We start from the raw sequence: 18,736 nt of genomic DNA, 5'->3' as shown, positions 1-18,736 counted from the left end.
ATTTTTTTGTCCATACCGCCCATCCCTAGCCAACAGTGGGGCGTTTTCAAGACTTGTGTGTTTGGGATGTCTTTCACTGTCCGGGATTGTGTGTGTTGTGACACAGACTTTTCCATTACTGCTCAAAATTCCCGTCTTTGAAGCTGCTCGATAAAAAACTTGAACACACAGCTCCTTTAACTTCACACAGAAATACTGCGAGAAGCTTGGAATGGAAACCTAAGGAACGTAATACTACCCAGTTTAGGTTTGTCTGGATTTTAAAATCGTCTCCCTTGCGTTACGTCATTTTTATAGTCAAATAAAATATCCTCTGTGTCACAAGTATCAAATAAAGTCTGCAATGTAATTGTTTCATTACACTGCCTAGATGCTCCAGTTAATGGTTTTATTGACTACAGTTGCTGACACAAAAGAGTACTAAGGAGAGAAATAATGACCAAAAGATTTTGTTTCAGGTTATACACCTTCAACGCCCTAATTCAGCAGTTTTCCTAAATTAAATTCCCCCTTTCTGCTCCCAGATTAATCCCAGTAAGCAGCAGCAAGGTGCTACTAACCACACCCAGTTCAATTAATGATTACCCTCAAGCATGACCACCTCTGTAAAAGGTTTTCCCTGGTTCAGTGAGTTAACACAATGCCAAATAGAAACAACATCAGCAAAGATCTTGAATCCTGAAAAACCAACTAAATCACACAAAATATGCCATTCCGATTCCTGCAACAGGATCGTGATCCCAAACACAATGGCAAATTCACACCAAAACAGCTAAAAGAGAAAAGAATTGAATCACAACTAAAATAAAGCATTATTTTAAACGGATTGAAGAAGGGACTGACAACACCACACAAAAAGCAGTTACAGCTTTGCGGAAGTTGCTGCTGCTAAAGGTAGTTGAGTCCTGAGGTGTACTTTCAGTTTTCACAGCTTAAATAAATAAATCAATAATGATATGATGTAATAAACCCTGCACTGTTGTGCCTCAAAGGTTGTATTGACTCATTTTAAGACCTGATAAGGACTAGATAACATTTTTTTGTCTATTACTTCCTCATATGTAAGAACTTATGTACTTTTTATTCATGTTTATACTTTAATGTCCCCACGGAGATCACCACCACATCTCTCCGGCCAGACATAGTTGTGTGGTCAACCAAGGCAAGATCTGTGCACCTCATCGAGCTCACAGTACCACTGAAGGAGGGGATTGAGGCTGACTTCAAACATAAAAAGACCAAGTACTCAAAGCTGCCTGCTGAATGCCGGGAGGCTGGCTGGAAGACTACCACCTACCCTGTGGAGGTCAGATGCCGAGGGTTCTTTGGTTTTTCACAAGACGTTATGTCCCTGTCACTGCTGCGCCACCAGGAGACGTTTCAGAATTAAAGGAGCGAAACATCGGTGAATGGTGGTTTCTGGCTGATGAACCCGCTGCTGCCCATGGGCACCGGAGGTGGTGCCACAGGCAGACATGCCCAGCAAGTAGGGATGGGCGGTATGGACTAAAAAAATGTATCACGATAATTTTTGGCATTTATCCCGATAACGATAAAAATGACGATAAAAAAAACACCAATTCAACTCCACCTTTTTAACTATAAATCTATCACCACATTCAGTCTTTGAGGCCCCCAAATCACTGCTCTAAAAGATACTAAATACTAATAAACTACACCAATTAAATTGAATTGATAAAAAAACAATTAAATGACTTACACCTGTACTGCAAAACTGGAATGACTCAAGCTCCTCGCTCTCAGATCCGCCTTCCGCCATTCTTTCTTTCTTTCTTTTTCGGATCATTTCTTTCTTTCTTTCTTTTTAGGATCATATATTTCTTTCTTTCTTTCTTTTTAGGCTCATTTCTTTCTTTCTTTCTTTTTAGGCTCATTTCTTTCTTTCTTTCTCGGATCATTTCTTTCTTTCTTTCTTTTTTGGATAATTTCTTTCTTTCTTTCTTTCTTTCTTTCTTTCTAGGATCATATATTTCTTTCTTTCTTTCTTTTTAGGCTCATTTCTTTCTTTCTTTCTTTCTTTCTTTCTTTCTTTCTAGGATCATATATTTCTTTCTTTCTTTCTTTTTAGGCTCATTTCTTTCTTTCTTTCTTTCTTTCTTTCTTTCTTTCTTTCTTTCTTTCTTTCTTTCTTTCTTTCTTTCTAGGCTCATTTCTTTCTTTCTTTCTTTCTAGGCTCATTTCTTTCTTTCTTTCTCGGCTCATTTCTTTCTTTCTTTCTTTCTTTCTTTTTTGGATAATTTCTTTCTTTCTTTCTTTCTAGGATCATATATTTCTTTCTTTCTTTCTTTCTTTCTTTTTAGGCTCATTTCTTTCTTTCTTTCTAGGCTCATTTCTTTCTTTCTTTCTTTCTTTCTTTCTTTCTTTCTTTCTTTCTTTCTTTCTTTCTTTCTTTCTTTCTTTCTTTCTTTCTTTCTTTCTTTCTTTCTTTCTTTCTTTCTTTCTTTCTTCCTTCACGTAAGTTTATCGTTTTTACCGTGAGATAACAAATTCTTACCGTGGGGAATTTTTTTGACGGTACATCGTGAACGGTAAAATATCGCCCATCCCTACCAGCAAGGTGGTAACATCTTCCGGTACATTTACTATAAACGTTTCATCAGTTTCAGGAAGTATGATGCAAATAAATATCTGAACCATCTAAATTGGGGGACATTCACAAAGGGGTTATGGTTATGCTGCAAAAAGACTGTATTCCAGATGTTAGTCTGAACCGCCTGGAGTCATCAGGTTTAACCTTTTGACACGAGAGCAGACGTTCAATTAGCAGATTTCACACTCTGGCCAAGGAGACACCGCTGTCCTGGCTTCGGTTTCGAGCAGACGCTCATAGTACCCAGGGTCTGATTTCCATCAGGAGACCACTAAGTAATATTTTCAGTTGCAGACTCATACATGTGCACTGAAGATCCAGGATAAGATGAGGATCACGGTCCTTCCTAGAAATAGGCTCCATTCCTGGAGAAGTACATGGACCAATCCCATAAACTGCAACCATGGTCCTGGACTAACAACAAAAGCTCTGCCATCAAATCTCAGAGTGACACGAAAGGCAGACGATGTGGTCTGTCTGAAAAGGACAGCACTGAGACTCTTGTTGTGCATTTAAGCATCCCAAAAGACATCATCTGAATGAGGTGAAAAAAGGAGGCTGGTTTTACTTTTTCCAGGCTTTGAAGCATTCAGTTAAGGAGAGGAGAGGGGAGAAAATGCTTTTAAGGACTTTTCCAAAGCATCTGCAGTTGGAGACTGCCAAGGGAGGAAAAAAAGAAAATGCATGTATTTTTGTTTTTTCTGTGGTTTATATGAGGGAAAGTAGCGCTCAGCAGGGTTGTAATAAAAGTTGCTGGGGCTTTTTTTTTTTAATGGGCCAAACACAGAGCCTTGAGGGACCACGTGCTCTGACACATAGAGTCAAAACCACTGGCAACTCCTGACAGGACTGTCTTTGGTGCTATACTCGCTTACTAGTCCTAAACATCAATAAAGCTCAGCTGCATTCCTTAAGAGAGAAATTAGAAAGCTGTTGTCGCGAATTACAGATATAAAATGGAGACCTCACAGTTTGTGTCAGTGCTGCAGATGTAAAAACCACAGTGTTTCAACAACAAAAACATTGACATTTTTTCTAAGTGCTATCAGTCAGTGACTTGACAGAGGGAAAAAAAGTTATAAAAGTGGGTCTTCTTTGTCCATACCCATCATTGCTTCAGTGAGACATTGGATATTGGATATGTCTGACCCCAAGAGACATCTCTCTTTTACAACCATGGATCAGTTTACAGGTGGGAACCAGCTCTCAGGTTTAATGTTGAAACTCAAAACAAAATCCAGACAAGAATCTGTGATGACAGACCTTTTCCTGATGTGACAATAGCAGAGCAACTTTAAACCAAAGACACGGGTATCAGGTGTGTGAGAGTAACAGACTTTTAAATGGGAAGAAAATTATTATTCAATTTTGGCATTTATGGCACTGGCCAAACCTGGGTTTTGGCATTTAGTCCAATAAGCCAGATGTAGCCCAAATTTAATCAGCGAGCCCAAATAGTAGACACATTCAGGGCTTAATCTAGACTGCTTTGCGCACAATATGGCTCAATTGTGGTACTGGGAAGGGTTATCTGGGCCAGACCATGACCACATATCACATATTAGTTGTGACATAGGATGAAAGTGTTGTGAGGGAGAAGTGTGGTCCTAACAAGCCCAAAGAAAGTAAAGACTTGGCCCATGCCTGCTGGATATGAGGCAGAGTCAAAGCCAAATATAGGTTGAAGGAAACTGCAGATATGGGCAAAAAAAAACCCAACTCTTTATCTGTTGCATCTCTATCAAATGTTTGATGGGAAACGTTCAAATTGTTTTCATCCGTTTGATTTCTCATCATCTTCTAGAAGCTTCATTACTGATGGGTAGCAAACATAAACACGTAAAACTGAACACGAGTGTCAACCAGTGGCGTCAATTCAGTGGAAGCTAAGGTATGGCAAGGTTACGAGTCACAGAACTTAACTAGAGTATCAATCAACACGTCCAGCAAATACTCATCACAGAAGTCTGCTATGGAGCTGATCTGTGTGGTCAAGAAAATTGGAACTTTTTCAAATGCAGTCTCGCTCCCTGCAAAAACTAAAAAAAAAAAAGGAATATTTGTCTTATTTCTAGTTAAAATGTCTCATTTTTAGTCAAAAAATCTCATTACACTTAAAACAAGAGTCATCACCAGAAAAATAACTTGTTATTTGACCATGTTCGCCTGTTTCAAGTAAATTTTCACTTGAAATAAGTAGAAAAATCTGCCAGTGGGACAAGATTTATCTTCTCATTACAAGCAAAAAAATCTTGTTCCACTGGCAGATTTTTCCACTTATTTTAAGTGAAAATCTACTCGAAACAGGTGAAAATGTTTGTTTTTGAGTCTTGTCTTAAATGTAATGAGATTTTTTTTTACTCAAAATTAGACATTTTAACTAGAAATAAGATAAATATTCTTGTTAAGATTTTCAGTTTTTGCAGTGTATAATAACTAGTGAAATCGATCATGTTGTTCTGATTTGCATTTGTAGTTATTCTATATATATTAAGTAATAGAATAATCAATACAAATAGACACAGAGTAATTCCATAAATGTATTAAAAAAACAAACATTTACATTTTCCCTTGAAGCCGAGGTGTGGCGGCTGCCATACCTTGCCATACCCAATTGACGCCCCTGGTGTCAACACTGACCATCTCCCCAGAAACGCACCGGCGGCTGACGGAGCCACACTCGCATCAGTCTGATCGCGGTTTTCCTGCCACGAGTTTCCCTTTAAAAAGCTTTGAGAGGAAACACTGCAACGACCGAAGCGGGGGGGACCTTTGGGTTAAAGCGTCGGAGATTAATTTAGGAAGACCTTTGTTCCAGAGAGAAATATACCGTCTCTGTTGCTGGCACAGGATCCGAGTTTTGAAAACATTTCCATTCAGAAACAGGCGGATACTTACGTGGAACTGCTGCGTTGTCTGTCTGTGGCGCTCGGGATGAAAACTTATTGCGAGTCTTTAGCAGTTTAAAGTAGAGTAGTCGTTCCTTGGAGGTTTTTTTTGTTTGTTTGTTGGTTTTCTTCCTGAAAGTGTCTTAATTTTCCTCCACGTTTCTCTCCGGGACCGCAGAAGAATGAATGGCTCCGTGCGCCTCCTGCGCGCACAGACCACCGCTGGGATGGGAGTGACGCCGTCAGCGCCCTCCCACTCCCTCAGCCCCTGCCTCTCCGCCTGGACTCAGGAAAATCAATTATTCATTTACTGCTACAAGGTACGGCCGGATCACGTGAAAAAGGGAGGCTACCGCCCACTTTGAGATAAAGAAATAATAAGGTGAACAAAAACAACAGCTGTCCGACCGCAACCAAGTACTGTAGCTCCGAGTTCTCCAAAAGCAGACATTACCAGTAGATAGGCCTACAGGACTTCTCAGTTTGGATTTGCTTTGATAATTCTACAGAAAATACACACAAATTATACTTTGAAGAGTAATTTGGTACTAGAACATTTACAAACATTAAACAAAATTTAAGTCGTGATGTTTTCATTTGTACACATAACGTTTCAGCTGGAGCCATTGACTGTATAAGAAGACCTGGACAAACCCCAGATGTGACGTCATCAACTGGTTTTTGTGGGGGGGTGCTTTTGAAGCCCCCTTTTTCCTAGCCATGTAGTTTTTTATTACACAGTTTAGAAGTCAATACTGCGACGGAGTATTAGGGCCAAACTAAGACAAAAAACATTGGAAATTACGAGAATAAAGTCATAATATAATGAGAATAAAGTCGTAAAATTACGAGAATAAAGTCGTAATGTTGCCAGAATAAAGTCGTAATAGAATAAAGTCGTAATATTATGAGAATAAAGTCGTAATATTACGAGAATAAAGTCGTAAAATTACGAGAATAAAGTCGTAACATTACGAGAATAAAGTCGTAATGTTGCGAGAATAAAGTCGTAATATTATGAGAATATAATTTATGAGAACTCTAACAGGAAGAGCTTCTTCTCCCTGTGTTAAAATGAGCATCTTGTGAAGTTATATTTATATATTTATAATATATTACGACTTTATTCTCGTAATATTATGACTTTATTCTCGTAATATTACGACTTTATTATCGTAATATTATGACTTTATTCTCGTAATATTACAACTTTATTCTCGTAATATTATGACTTTATTCTCGTAATTTTACGACTTTATTCTCATTACATTATGACTTTATTCTCGTAATTTCCTTTTTTTGTTTTTTTGTTTGGCCCTAATACTCCGTCGTACAATACAGTGCTTGGCCACCACAAACTAACTGGTGTGCGTATTTTTCAGTCATCCGTGCCTGCCTGCATGTTTCTGTGATATGTCAGTTCACCCGAGTTTTATTACAAACTGTAATTTTTTTGTGTCTTTGGACTTTGGACTTTTTTTTTTTTTTTTTACACACAGAACTCCAAACTCAGGACTCAGGAAAACACAAATGTCTTTCAAAAGACCCAGGTTCATCTTCTGTCTGGACTTCCTTAGAGTGCAGTACACCTGATCACCACTAGATGCTACTAAAGAGTATCAGTAGCATCCATTAACAAATTATAGCTCCATAGAACCTTTTCAGTCTACGTCATATAATGTTGCGTGCGCATCTTGGCAACGGAAGTGTTGTTGTTCTCCAGCAGTTGTGACTACATGAGGTAGCAACTGGTTAGCAGGAATTTAACAAACTGTTCCCAGCATTAACATGTCTGGTTGTTGCGTATACGGTTGTACGAAAGTTTTAGAGGATTCCGACAGGATGATGATCATTTCAGAGCAACAGGCGGCGTCTGTGGCTGCAGATGATTAAACGTGTGGACTGAAATGAGAACATAATAAAAAATGCTTGGGTCTGATATAAATACTTTATATCAGGTAAGGTTATTTATCTACTCTTTGATTTTACGGAAAGCCTTGTTTACATTAATGATTGTATGATTTACAATAATAATCCAATGCAGCTACGGTTTGATAAACTGGCATTAGATTTGGCTGGTGGCTTGCTAGGCTAAACAAATGTCTTTGTGTTTTATTTTTGCAGTCGAGGCGTCATTGGACTCTAGTAGTTTTGTTTCATCTGTGTTTATGTACACAAAACAAAGCCAGAAGTGGGAAGGATTTCTCATCAGAGACGAGCTTGCAGCCTATGATGCATCCCTTCGTATCCCTCACTTCACAAAAGGACAGAAGCAGCTTCCTGCACATGAAGTGGACACATCTAGACAACTTAAAGTGATTTTACATGTGGAAAACATGTATCTAGGCCTACTGTTCTCAAGACTTAATGCATTTTAATAAACCGTCCCACATTGGCTGTTACTGTGTGTCTAATGGTCCTCCTCTCTTTGTTGTAAACAGTAAATAATAATTTTGGTTGCAATCTATCTGTATGGATACATATATAGCATTACAGAATCTCTGATCTCAAAACACAAAACTCTGAGTCTATGTCATGTTATTTGACGTTCTGTACGTGACCATAGAGAACGTTTTCGGAAGCATCCAGTGACATCCAGGCTCATAATTTCGGTCTGGTGTACATGCTCAGTTTCTCGGTTAAATAGAGATATACATCTGGCCACTTGCTAACGTCTTCAATCCTCTCATTACTAGAATACGGATCTAGAAGTCGGACACCTTTTGTCAAAAGTCAACTTGTTAAGGTAACATTAGCAATCCCAGCTGTAGTGATTGTCGTTCATCATTTTGTCTTCTGTACAAAACAGTTGTCCCAATATGTAGCTCAACATCTCCGCATAACTTTTGGTTTGTGAAATCAAGCCGTTCGTGCGGCATTGACACAAACATCCAAGTGGGCTTCGTTTCACATTCCCCTTAAATCTGAGTCGTAACCTTTCTTGAGACGATAACAGCTGAAGTAAAAACCAGACACCATTGGGTTCAGATTGTTCACATACTGAAGGCTCAGTTTATTCATGCCCAACATGTTTGTCTGGGTGCCACACAAAAGAAAAAAAAACCCTCAGGTTTACTTCCAGACGTTTCGACGCAGTAGAACTATATGAAACTTTGTGCGAGACAAAAACTTTTGTATATTCATAAACACACTTTGCACAACGGTGAACGAGTGTGAATGGCCTATTTTGAGAGTGTTGTGACTAGGAAGGGAAAAACTGGTGCCAGGCCTTCGGTGTCCTCTTATTTTTACTTCTTGGTCTGTCAAATAAGACTTGAATGCAAGGGAAGTCTCGTGACTTGGTGGGGGAGTTTCTGGCTAAACAACTGATGTTATTGTCGATAACAACGGCCCTGATGTTATCTGCCCAGTTCCTGGGATCATTGTTGCTCTGACTGACCTTCAGTTTGACGGTTAGACACAAAGGCACAATAGTCTTACGTAGAAATATTTTAGTTGCCTCTGATAGATGACAAATTGATCCAATAAATATAGTTACAGTAAAACTGCGTTTAGCTTCCCTGTTTGAGCTCCGAGGGCTTTTAAGACATCTGAAAATGTTGCATGGTGTCATTTTTGTCAGTTTTGACTTTTATTATGCTACAAACGCGAGTTTAAATGTGACAAAACATCTTCCAAGCTAACAGCTTCACCGAGAGCTCAACTGTTTAATATGTTTCGTACCTCTTGTAGAAATATTTTTGCCACATAAATATTTGCAACAGCCGAAAAGCCAGTTCGCCGTCCCCCGTTTTGTGTCGTCTACATCAGTCCTATGTGTGTAGGCTACCATGGTAACCGTGTGGATTAAGGAACATCAGCAAGGAGCGTCAGATCAGTGGTAGCTGGTGTAGCTGGTGCTACCATGTTCGCCATTAGCTCCAAGGTACCAGTGTGCTAACAGTGTAGTGCACAGTGCGATAACTCTAACTCTACTCATGTGAAAGTGGGATACAAATATTGTAATTCATTTTTATCTGTCCATTTTTTGTGCCAGTGTCTTACTACCCAGGGTTCCAGGTTGCCAGTCCATCGCAGGGCATCTTTTTAGAATCCTCCATTAAGCTAACAGGCATGCTAGTGGACTGCAGGAGGAACCCGAAGTATCTTCAGAGACTAGAATTACTCAACAAGCCTTCGTGAGATTGTCCATAGGCTTTTAAAGCCTCTTTTTCGTCATACATATCAAATCTGTCATAACATCCTTATGATGAGGGCTGCTAACAAAACGCCAACCGAGCTCAGTGCTGCTGGAGTTGAGATGAGGATTAGCAGAGCTCCGCTGGGACCTTTTGACTTCACCATCAATTCAAACCGTGAAACAGCTGTAAATGTCTGCCGGCAGCTCTGTAGATATTTTGGATTGGCTGAAGGAGCTGGTAGCCATAGCTAACTTTGACATACTGTGGGCAAGTTCCCTTCAGCTTCCCAGCCAACATGGTGGGGCACTAATCTATCTAGCACACAAAAAAACCAAGATGAAACAGGAACCTGTGAGACAGCAGCTCTAAACACAGATGCGCTATTTTTCATGGCTTCCCAATTGTTCCCAAAAATCATTTAATAGTATTTTTGGAAGTGATTTATGCTTTGACCCCTCCAAACAACGTTGATGCCATCACTTATTTAATATTTTCATTGTATTATAATTTCTAGGATTTTTATGTAACATAACTTGCTGGTAGAGATGCTCAGTCATGCGGTCATGGTAACTCAGGGTAACAGGACTGTTTCACCTTCTATCCTGAAGACTGTCAGTTTTGTCAGAACTAAAAACAAAATTTCAGTAATGCTTTTTAAAAAAGTAAAAGGAAGTACGCCATTGAAATTATTAAAGGTGTAAAAGATGTTTAATAATGGCTACATACAACGGTGAAAAGGGAGCCGCCGTGTGCAACAGCGCTTTAGCTACATTGGTTGCATGAAACATTCATCCTCTCTCATTAAACGGGTCTTGTAGCAGCTCCCATTTGGCACTGGGGATTCGCCGAGCATAGAAGAGCCACTACCCAAAACAACCAAGATCGCTGCAGAAATGCTAGAAACACCTTTGATCAGTATGTTCTTAGCAGAAAACCAACAACAGCTCAGTTTCTCTGATCGGTTTCATGGCCGTCTGTTGGAGGTGCCCCCCTGGAATTCACATCCAGAGAAACCCCACTAAACTTTGCTTCAAAGAGGAAAAACAACAACATCATTATTTCATCTCATCATTTAAAGGACCAGACCTAAAATGCCTCCTGCACTTTTATCAGGTCTTAGCTGTCGCACTTATCAGTTCTTGCTCTGCGGTGGTCTCCCTCCCCTGTCAGAGATCTAAAGTTTTATGAGGTGTGATGAGCTGTCGTGCTTCCCCCCTTTCGAGGCTCGAGGTTCAACACATTCCTCGCTGCGCTGGTCAGTACGATTTTAATCTGTTTTCACAGACAGAAACCATCTTGTTTTGGAATTCCAGTCCCTCTATACTGCGAGTGAAGGCCTTCGATGTCTCCTCGTGGACATACCAGAGGGGCACACAGGATAGCAGATGATCGTGTGCATCCCCCATGTGCTTCTCTGAAAACATCCCGGAGGCCATCATATCTTTACACCATCATATCTTTCAGGGGCATCGCTCCGGAGGTGCACCCAGCTCCGCCACGGCTGCAAAAACAAAACCGCGGGGCGACATCAGAGCTGGCGAAACGGGGTGTTGATTCAGCAGAGGCACCTCAGAGTTGGAGGGTGTCACGGGGCGAGGTCAGAGTGCAGGATTAAGTGTGGAAAAACACACCACAACAGCTCTGAGACGTAAAAAGGAGAAGATGAGTTGTGACACTGCCAGGGACGGCGTCTCATCGCAACGGGGGCGCCTGCTAAAGTGCAAAAGTGGCCCTCGGGCTCTGGTTTGATGTAAACTAAAGCCTGATACTCAGAGTACTTATGGTTGATTAAATGTACAGAAAAGGCAAGCAGCAATGTGAAAGCTCAGCTGTGTGAGAAGCAGCCTCTCAGAAACGTGGTACTCTGGTACTCACCACCACCCAACCCACCGAGATCATTCAGTTACTTTTACTAACATTTTTAGTCTAGAAGTGTGAAAACACACTGATAATCTACAGAAGAAAACTAGATCAGGTTTAAAATTTAAGCAAGTCACACATGTGCCGGGGCCATATGGCCCGCCTGTTACTAGATAAATAATTCAGTTCACTCTGATCGAAAACCAAAACAAAATCTGCACGTTTATGAAGTATTTAACATCCTCTTCAGCCAAGAAATTTCAGCTGAAATGTTAGAAAAAAATACTTTTTAGGCCCTAAATATTAACAGATCCCCATCTGACCACGTAATACTGTACATGCTAAAGCCCCAGATCATTGAATTTATTTTTTTATTTACCTTTATTGCACTTAAAACATAAATCATGTACTGTAAAGTATGTACTAAACACCACAAAACCCAATTAACATCATTATATATATACATTATAACATCATTATTATTTAATTTATACATTTAAAGCGGCATACTTAACAGCCTTTGTCTCAGTTCAGACTTTAGGGTTGTTAAAGTGAGGGAAAAGCAGGACAAAGACTCAAACTACAGCTCCGACTTTTTCCAGGAAAAGTAAAGATCTGCATCAGACTCACTGGACCTTGACGTCACCCATCAGAGATCACAAGATTAAATTATTCTACTTACAGTTCTCAGCGAAGGTGTCTGCAGACAACCGTCGTCTCCTCGTCTTCGTTTGACGTTTTGTTGCTCTCTACTTGAAAACATCCAAATCCACTGAGCTATTATAGTTACCAGCAACACGTGTCCTTGATATGGACGACTGGAGACAAAATAGCCAAGAACACCGGACAAAAAACATTTCAACTCAGGAAACACAACATTTCAGAAAATACACACACAAAAGCTGAATAAAATGAAATAGGGGAAGATACATAAGACTTTTATTTACAGGAATGATATGAAATATGCAAAACCTTTCTGTACAAAAGTATAAAGGTTGAAGAAGTACCTGTACAATTATTGCAGAAATGTTTGACTTTTATAAAAAGTGGGGTCATAACGTTGTTGTTCAGTCTAATGGAATAAATATAAAAAAAAATGCATGTCAGGGCCACTCTACAGTATTTATAATGGTTTTAAAAAATATATAGAGAAAAAAGATCTTCTCTTTCTACTGACTTCTTTTATCCCTCTGTCACACAGGTCACACTCGGTTACTGTGGCGAGGCGTCTGATAATGTAACACATTTATCAACTAGATGAGTTTGAGTGACGCCGCTAACTCATTTAACATCTAATGACTCTACGGCTCTGCCGTTTTTTTTATAATGGAAGCATTGTTGTCGTCTTTGCTCAGCTGCCAATCAACACACGGCAGGTCAGAAGGTCACGGTCCACATTAGTCTGGCCCCGCCCACTCGCAGAGACGGAGCGCTTCCTGCCTGCACGCTGCCGCCGGCGGGAAGTCAAACCCTGGAGGACTCAGGGCGAGGTCCATGTTTGAATCAAGGAAATTAGTCCAAATATGCAAATGTTCGCCCTTCAGATGCAGCTGATTGTTACTTTTAAGCAGAGGTGGGTAGAGTAGCCAAAAACTGTATTCAAGTAAAAGTACTGTTACTACAGAATAATATGACTCAAGTAGAAGTAAAAAGTAGTCATCCAAATAATTACTTGAGTAAAAGTAAAAAAGTACTTGGTGAAAAAACTACTCAAGTACTGAGTAACTGTTGAGTAACGTCTGATTTATGTTTTTTAACACAACCATTCAAACAGACAACAGTACAAAATAATCATCTTCAAGCAAATTAAATCAATAAAATAATAAAAAAAATTAAAATGAATAAAAAATAAAAAATAACTTAAATTAAAATAATCTTAAAGTAAATTCAAGTACTTTAATAAATAATAAAATAAATACAAGAATAACAGAATAAAAAATAAATTAAGAACAAGTAGCACAAAATTTCAAGCCTTTGTACTTTTCTTTTTTAACCAGGCAGAACTAGAACAAGCCCATGAACTCATAGAAACTCTGTGTGTGTTTGAGTCTGTGTAAATGTGACAAAACATGCAAAAACAAACATTTTTCCCAAAGAATCACCCAGTGATGACATGAGATTGATGCGTACGCGGATAAAAGTGATAAAAGAAAAGTAACAGCTCAACGTAGCCTAATGTAGCGGAGTAAGAGTAACAGTTTGTTCTTCACAAATCTACTCAAGTAAAAGTAAAAAGTATAGTGATTCAAAACTACTCCTAAAAGTACAAAATTTCCCAAAACTTACTCAAGTAAATGTAACGGAGTAAATGTAACTCGTTACTACCCACCTCTGCTTTTAAGTTTGTTTGTTTTGTGCGACGGAGCCGTAAAGACTTTCTTACCAGCAGCCCAGAGGCAGCATCACCCTGAGTCCATGAGAAGAAGTCATGAATGCCTGGTATGTCGAGGTTGTTGCTGAAGTCCTAAAATCAGATACCTGAGCTGTTTATGAAATTCCTCACAGTTTAAACATCGAAGGAGAAACGTGCTGCTGATGCTATTTGGCAACTACTCGCAATATTTCAGGCAAATGTAAAAACAAAACAGGAGGCTAAATAAGTTTGTTTCAAGATTATTTATGTACAATCTTTTTAAGGAAGAAGGTAACAAAGTTTCGGTCACCTAAAAACAAATGAAACCAGTTAGTTTTAAGCTCTGAGCTGTTTCTTTGTACAACAACGAGACTCAAACACATTTCTTTCCCTCCAGCCCAGTGGTGTCAAACTAAATCTCACGGGCCGACAAAAAGTAAAGACCGGGTCCAAGTCGTGGGCCAAGCTGTAAACGTAATACACGAAAGAAAAATAATTCAATCTGAAAAGTGAATTATGTCAACTTGTTTTATACAGAGTATGAAATAAACTTTTCCCCATGATGCCTTGCAAAGAATGAACTTTTTCTTTTTTTTTCTGGACAGATTAAAAAGCAGGGCAGATCAGTTTCCTCAGTGACAGCAGGTTTTTAAAGACGTTTTGTCCGTCTCTATCTCAGAATAGTTCACCACGCAGGCAATTGCTTGCCAAACAACCGTTGAGCAGCTCGTCTGCAGTGCGATTTCAGGGAAGAAACGTGCATCGCCCTCAGTCACTTTACTTTTGATCAGCTCCTGTGCTCTTTCACACAGTTTACCCAATAGTATGTTGAGAAAGTCATCATCAGCTCAGCTGTTGCTAGGATACAAACACAACGCCTATAAACTGTACAAGAAGAACTGGACAACCACCCCCTTGTGATGTCATCGGTAGGTTTTACTGAAGAGTGTTTTTGCAGCCACTTTTTCTGTCGCACTGTTGTAGATGGGAGAAATGATTGATAACCTTGTCTTCAATATGAGTTCCTTCTTTGGGAATTAATACGCTATTAAACTAAATAAATCAATTAGTAAATTTAAAACTTAAATGGCTAAAGACAAACTTGTGGGCAGGATTTATAATCTACACTTACAGAGCCACCACAAGACCCTGGAAACAGGACGGATCTTTTTTCTTCTTCTGTTTCTTCTGGGTTAATTTTCATGATAAGTATCACTTGTGTCTCATTGATTTTCCTGATTATTTCAATATTTCTATAAATATTTGTACTCTGTTTTCCTGCTTTAAAAAACTCAAATGTTTTTTGTCAAGTTGTGGTGGAAATAACCAGATTTATTTTGACTACATCGGTATTATACTTAAGACATGTGGTTGAAAAACATAATCAACACAGTGAAAAACATTGTAATCAGTTTGCAAACAAAAGTTTTTTTTTTAAATCTCCAGTTTTGATTGTTGAAGTTCAAAAAATGACATTAAAAGTACTGATCACAAAAAGGCAAAACATAATCAAACCCCTTGTTGCAATTATTACTTTGTTTCCATAACACCAAGCAGCTCTTTTTTATTTCGTAAAGTTACTTGATTAATACTACTGTAACTTGATTGGTGCAGTTTGTTAAGTAGAAATCTGACTAGAAATATTGTGTAACTTCTGTCCCACTGCACTCTTATCCACACATCAGGCACCATCACACTGTAAAAATACTATTGTAAAATTAGAAATTTACATTATTAGAAAAACTGCAAGACTTCAAAAAGAAAATATTCCCTGATGCAAAACTTCACAGTAAAAAAAACAGACAAATGTCACCGTGCTCTCCCTCTAAGCCCAGGGCCCCCAGACTCCAGTACGAGCCGGATCACATCTGGGGTCATCTTTGGGGAAGGTTATGGGCAGAGCAGTTTTCTGGTGGTGCTGAAGTCTGTTGAGGAGATAGTCGACTACCGCGGGGAACTTCTCAGACACTTCATTCCTCTCCTCTGGATCCTTTTCTATGTCAAACAGGTTGACGGGTTTAAGCGGGCCCACCCTAGAGGAACTGGACTCTGAGCTGTTGTGGCCGGGTCGAGGAAACCAAATGTCACAACCTGGGGGGAATAATTTAGACATGAATGGAGAGAATTTAATCCACATTTCATCAACTGATGCACTAAAATTAAAGCTCCCATGTGACCCTTTTCCTGACTTGAACTGCAGTATATTCAGTTTTCAGGCTTTCTAGGTGTCATTTCAAGAGGTGCACAACTGATTGTCTCTGTCACCAAGTGACTAGCACAGGGGTCGGCAACCCAAAATGTTGAAAGAGTCATATTGGACCAAAAACACAAAAAACAAATATGTCTGGAGCCGCAAAAAATTAAAAGTCTTGTATAAGCCTTGGAATGAAGGCAACACATGCTGCATGTTTCTATATTACCGGTAGTTATAACTGGGGGAAGATTGTTTCTTTCATTATGCATTTCGAGAAAAAAGTTGAGATGTCGAGAAAAAAAGTTGAAATGTCGAGAAAAAAATTGAAATGTAGAGAAAAAAAAGTCGAAATGTCGAGAAAAAAAAGTCGAAATGTCGAGAAAAAAAAGTTGAAATGTCGAGAAAAAAGTCAAAATTTCGAGAAAAAAAAGTCAAAATGTTGAGAAAAATATTGAAATGTTGACAAAAAAAGTCAAAATGTTGAGAACAAAGTCGAAATGTTGAGAAAAAAGTCGAAATGTTGAGAAAAAAGTTGAAATGTTGAGAAAAAAAGTGAAAATGGCGAGAGAAAAAATTGAAATGTTGACAAAAAAGTGAAAATGTTGAGAAAAAAGTCAAATGTTGAGAAAAAAGTCGAAATGTCGAAAAAAAAAGTCAAAATTTCGAGAAAAAAGTCGAAATGTTGAGAAAAAAGTCGAAATGTTGAGAAACAAGTCGAAATGTTGAAAAAAGGAAAAAAAGAAGAAAGGAGAAAAAAAGAAAAAAAAGAAAAAAAAGGTCAAACATTTTTGAAAAAGCTCCAGGAGCCACTAGGGCGGCGCTAAAGAGCCGCATGCGGCTCTGGAGCCGCGGGTTGCCGACCCCTGGACTAGCAGTTATGTGTCCGTTTGGTTTAGGAATGGACCCGACACCATTAGAGAATGTGGGCAGCAGTGGGAAAAGGGAGGCTAATCACGCTGCTCACCGGACTCTCGTCTTCTCACTTAGACTAAACAAGTCATTACAGGTAGAGGGGATCCTGACCTGGGTAGCCAGTCAGCAGCTTCCAATTGGAGGATCGAATGGCAGCGTGAATGGACACATTGAAGCTGGAGTTCCTGCCAAAGCCCCCAGCCAAAGTTAACCGCTGCTGCGTGTCAGGACCTGCGGAGAGGAGAGAACGGAGCTGATCATTCACCTTAAAAACACGAGAAATCGCTGATCAAGGTGATGTGAGGCCACCGCTGGACACAAAGCGCCCTCTGTGGAGGTCCGTGCAGCCCGTACAAGAAGGTCCACTGGTACCACATTTTACTGCATGTTTGAGAGTTAGCGGGGGTATCAAATGAAGGTGTTAAAATAAATATGGAACCAGGAAAAAGCCCTTTTGTGGTATAAAATCAGCAGTAAAACGCTAAATGAGCAGTTAAAACAAATAAGACTCACTACTTCTGTTTAATATTTTTTTACGTGAATTTCCTCAAACATGTGAAAGTTGGGGGGAGGAATTTGACGAGTCTGGTGGTGATGCGGTCCACTCAGCACCGCCCTTCACCGTCTGCCAAGCACATCGAGTAACTCCCCGTGAGTCCACTTCTGCAGACGCAGGAACCAACAACGGTAACAGTTACCGGTTGGCGTCATTTCACTGGTTTCAGAAAGCAAACGTTAACTATTTATCCTTGTTTAGTTTAGTTTTAGTTTTAGTTTAGTTTATTTTGTTTTGCTCATTTACATTTTAAGATGTTTGCATATACACACTGTATATGTACAGTATACACACAGGTATAAATATATATATTATATATATGTACACATTTCCTTTTTTTTTTTTTTGACCAAAAAGGTATAGGCTGAAGCCTCATGGCTTATTTTGCCTATCCTTTTCAACAAAGGCAGACTTCAGAAACAAAAGATACTAATAAGAAGAAAACGAAACGAACGAACAAAACAGAAAATAAACAAAGAAGAGAAGAAAATAAATGTGGTCACTCACGATTTGAGGATAGCTGCAGGAGGAAAGTTGCATAATTTAGACAGTTTAATATGAAGATAATTTATATTTGTGTTCTATAGACCCCTTTCCAGCCTACGTCATCACAGGATGCGCGCGCATTGTTGCGGCAGAAGAGCGGCAGAAGTTGTATGAGTTTGAATAGAGCGAGGGAAGATTTGTTTCTTAAGTTGCGTTTTTGGAGTTGCAGTAACGTTATAGAATAACAACATGCCCACCAGCTGTTGTGTGTATGGGTGTACAAATCGAAATCCTGAGGAACATACATTTTTTGCAATTCCCAGAGGAATAATGATGATATTGTTATTGTGTGTGCTAGTCTCACAAACCTTAGCAAAAGTGTTGTTCCGAAAATATCTAAGAAATAAGGGTTCTGAATAATAACATCAAGTCATGACATTTTTTTATTTTCTCATCAGTGATTTGGAGCTGTGACTATGAATTGAATATCAGCCATTAATGATTTACTTGACTATTAAAGTTTTGCTAATAAACTACCGGAGTTATTTGTTTTTTTTTCACTGATTGTGTAAATGTATTGATTATTTTCTCTTTTTAAAGCTACAAAGATCCAACTTCCACACCTGTAAATATGCTGCACAAATATACATATATTCACTATATGTGTTGTATATCAAACTCAGGTATATTATAGATATATTAATCCCCACAAACCCTCAAATAAAAATAATGAA

The 18,736-nt window shown here is 39.0% G+C and overlaps 1 protein-coding gene across 1 annotated transcript in view; it reads left to right on the top strand.

The window, feature by feature from the left end:
* arsb (arylsulfatase B) overlaps positions 1–13,017 on the top strand; it is a 51,939-nt gene extending 38,922 nt beyond the window's left edge. The window contains exon 7 of the mRNA XM_061733166.1: positions 12,857–13,017. Within this exon, the coding sequence (XP_061589150.1) occupies positions 12,857–13,017 (161 nt within the window). The remainder of the gene's footprint in view (positions 1–12,856) is intronic.
* Positions 13,018–18,736: the final 5,719 nt, after the last annotated feature.

The sequence above is a fragment of the Cololabis saira genome, chromosome 11 (assembly GCF_033807715.1).
Source record: "Cololabis saira isolate AMF1-May2022 chromosome 11, fColSai1.1, whole genome shotgun sequence".
Taxonomy (NCBI): domain Eukaryota; kingdom Metazoa; phylum Chordata; class Actinopteri; order Beloniformes; family Belonidae; genus Cololabis; species Cololabis saira.
The sequence above is the reverse complement of the archived record's forward strand: the minus strand, read 5'-3'. Positions and strand labels throughout refer to the sequence as shown.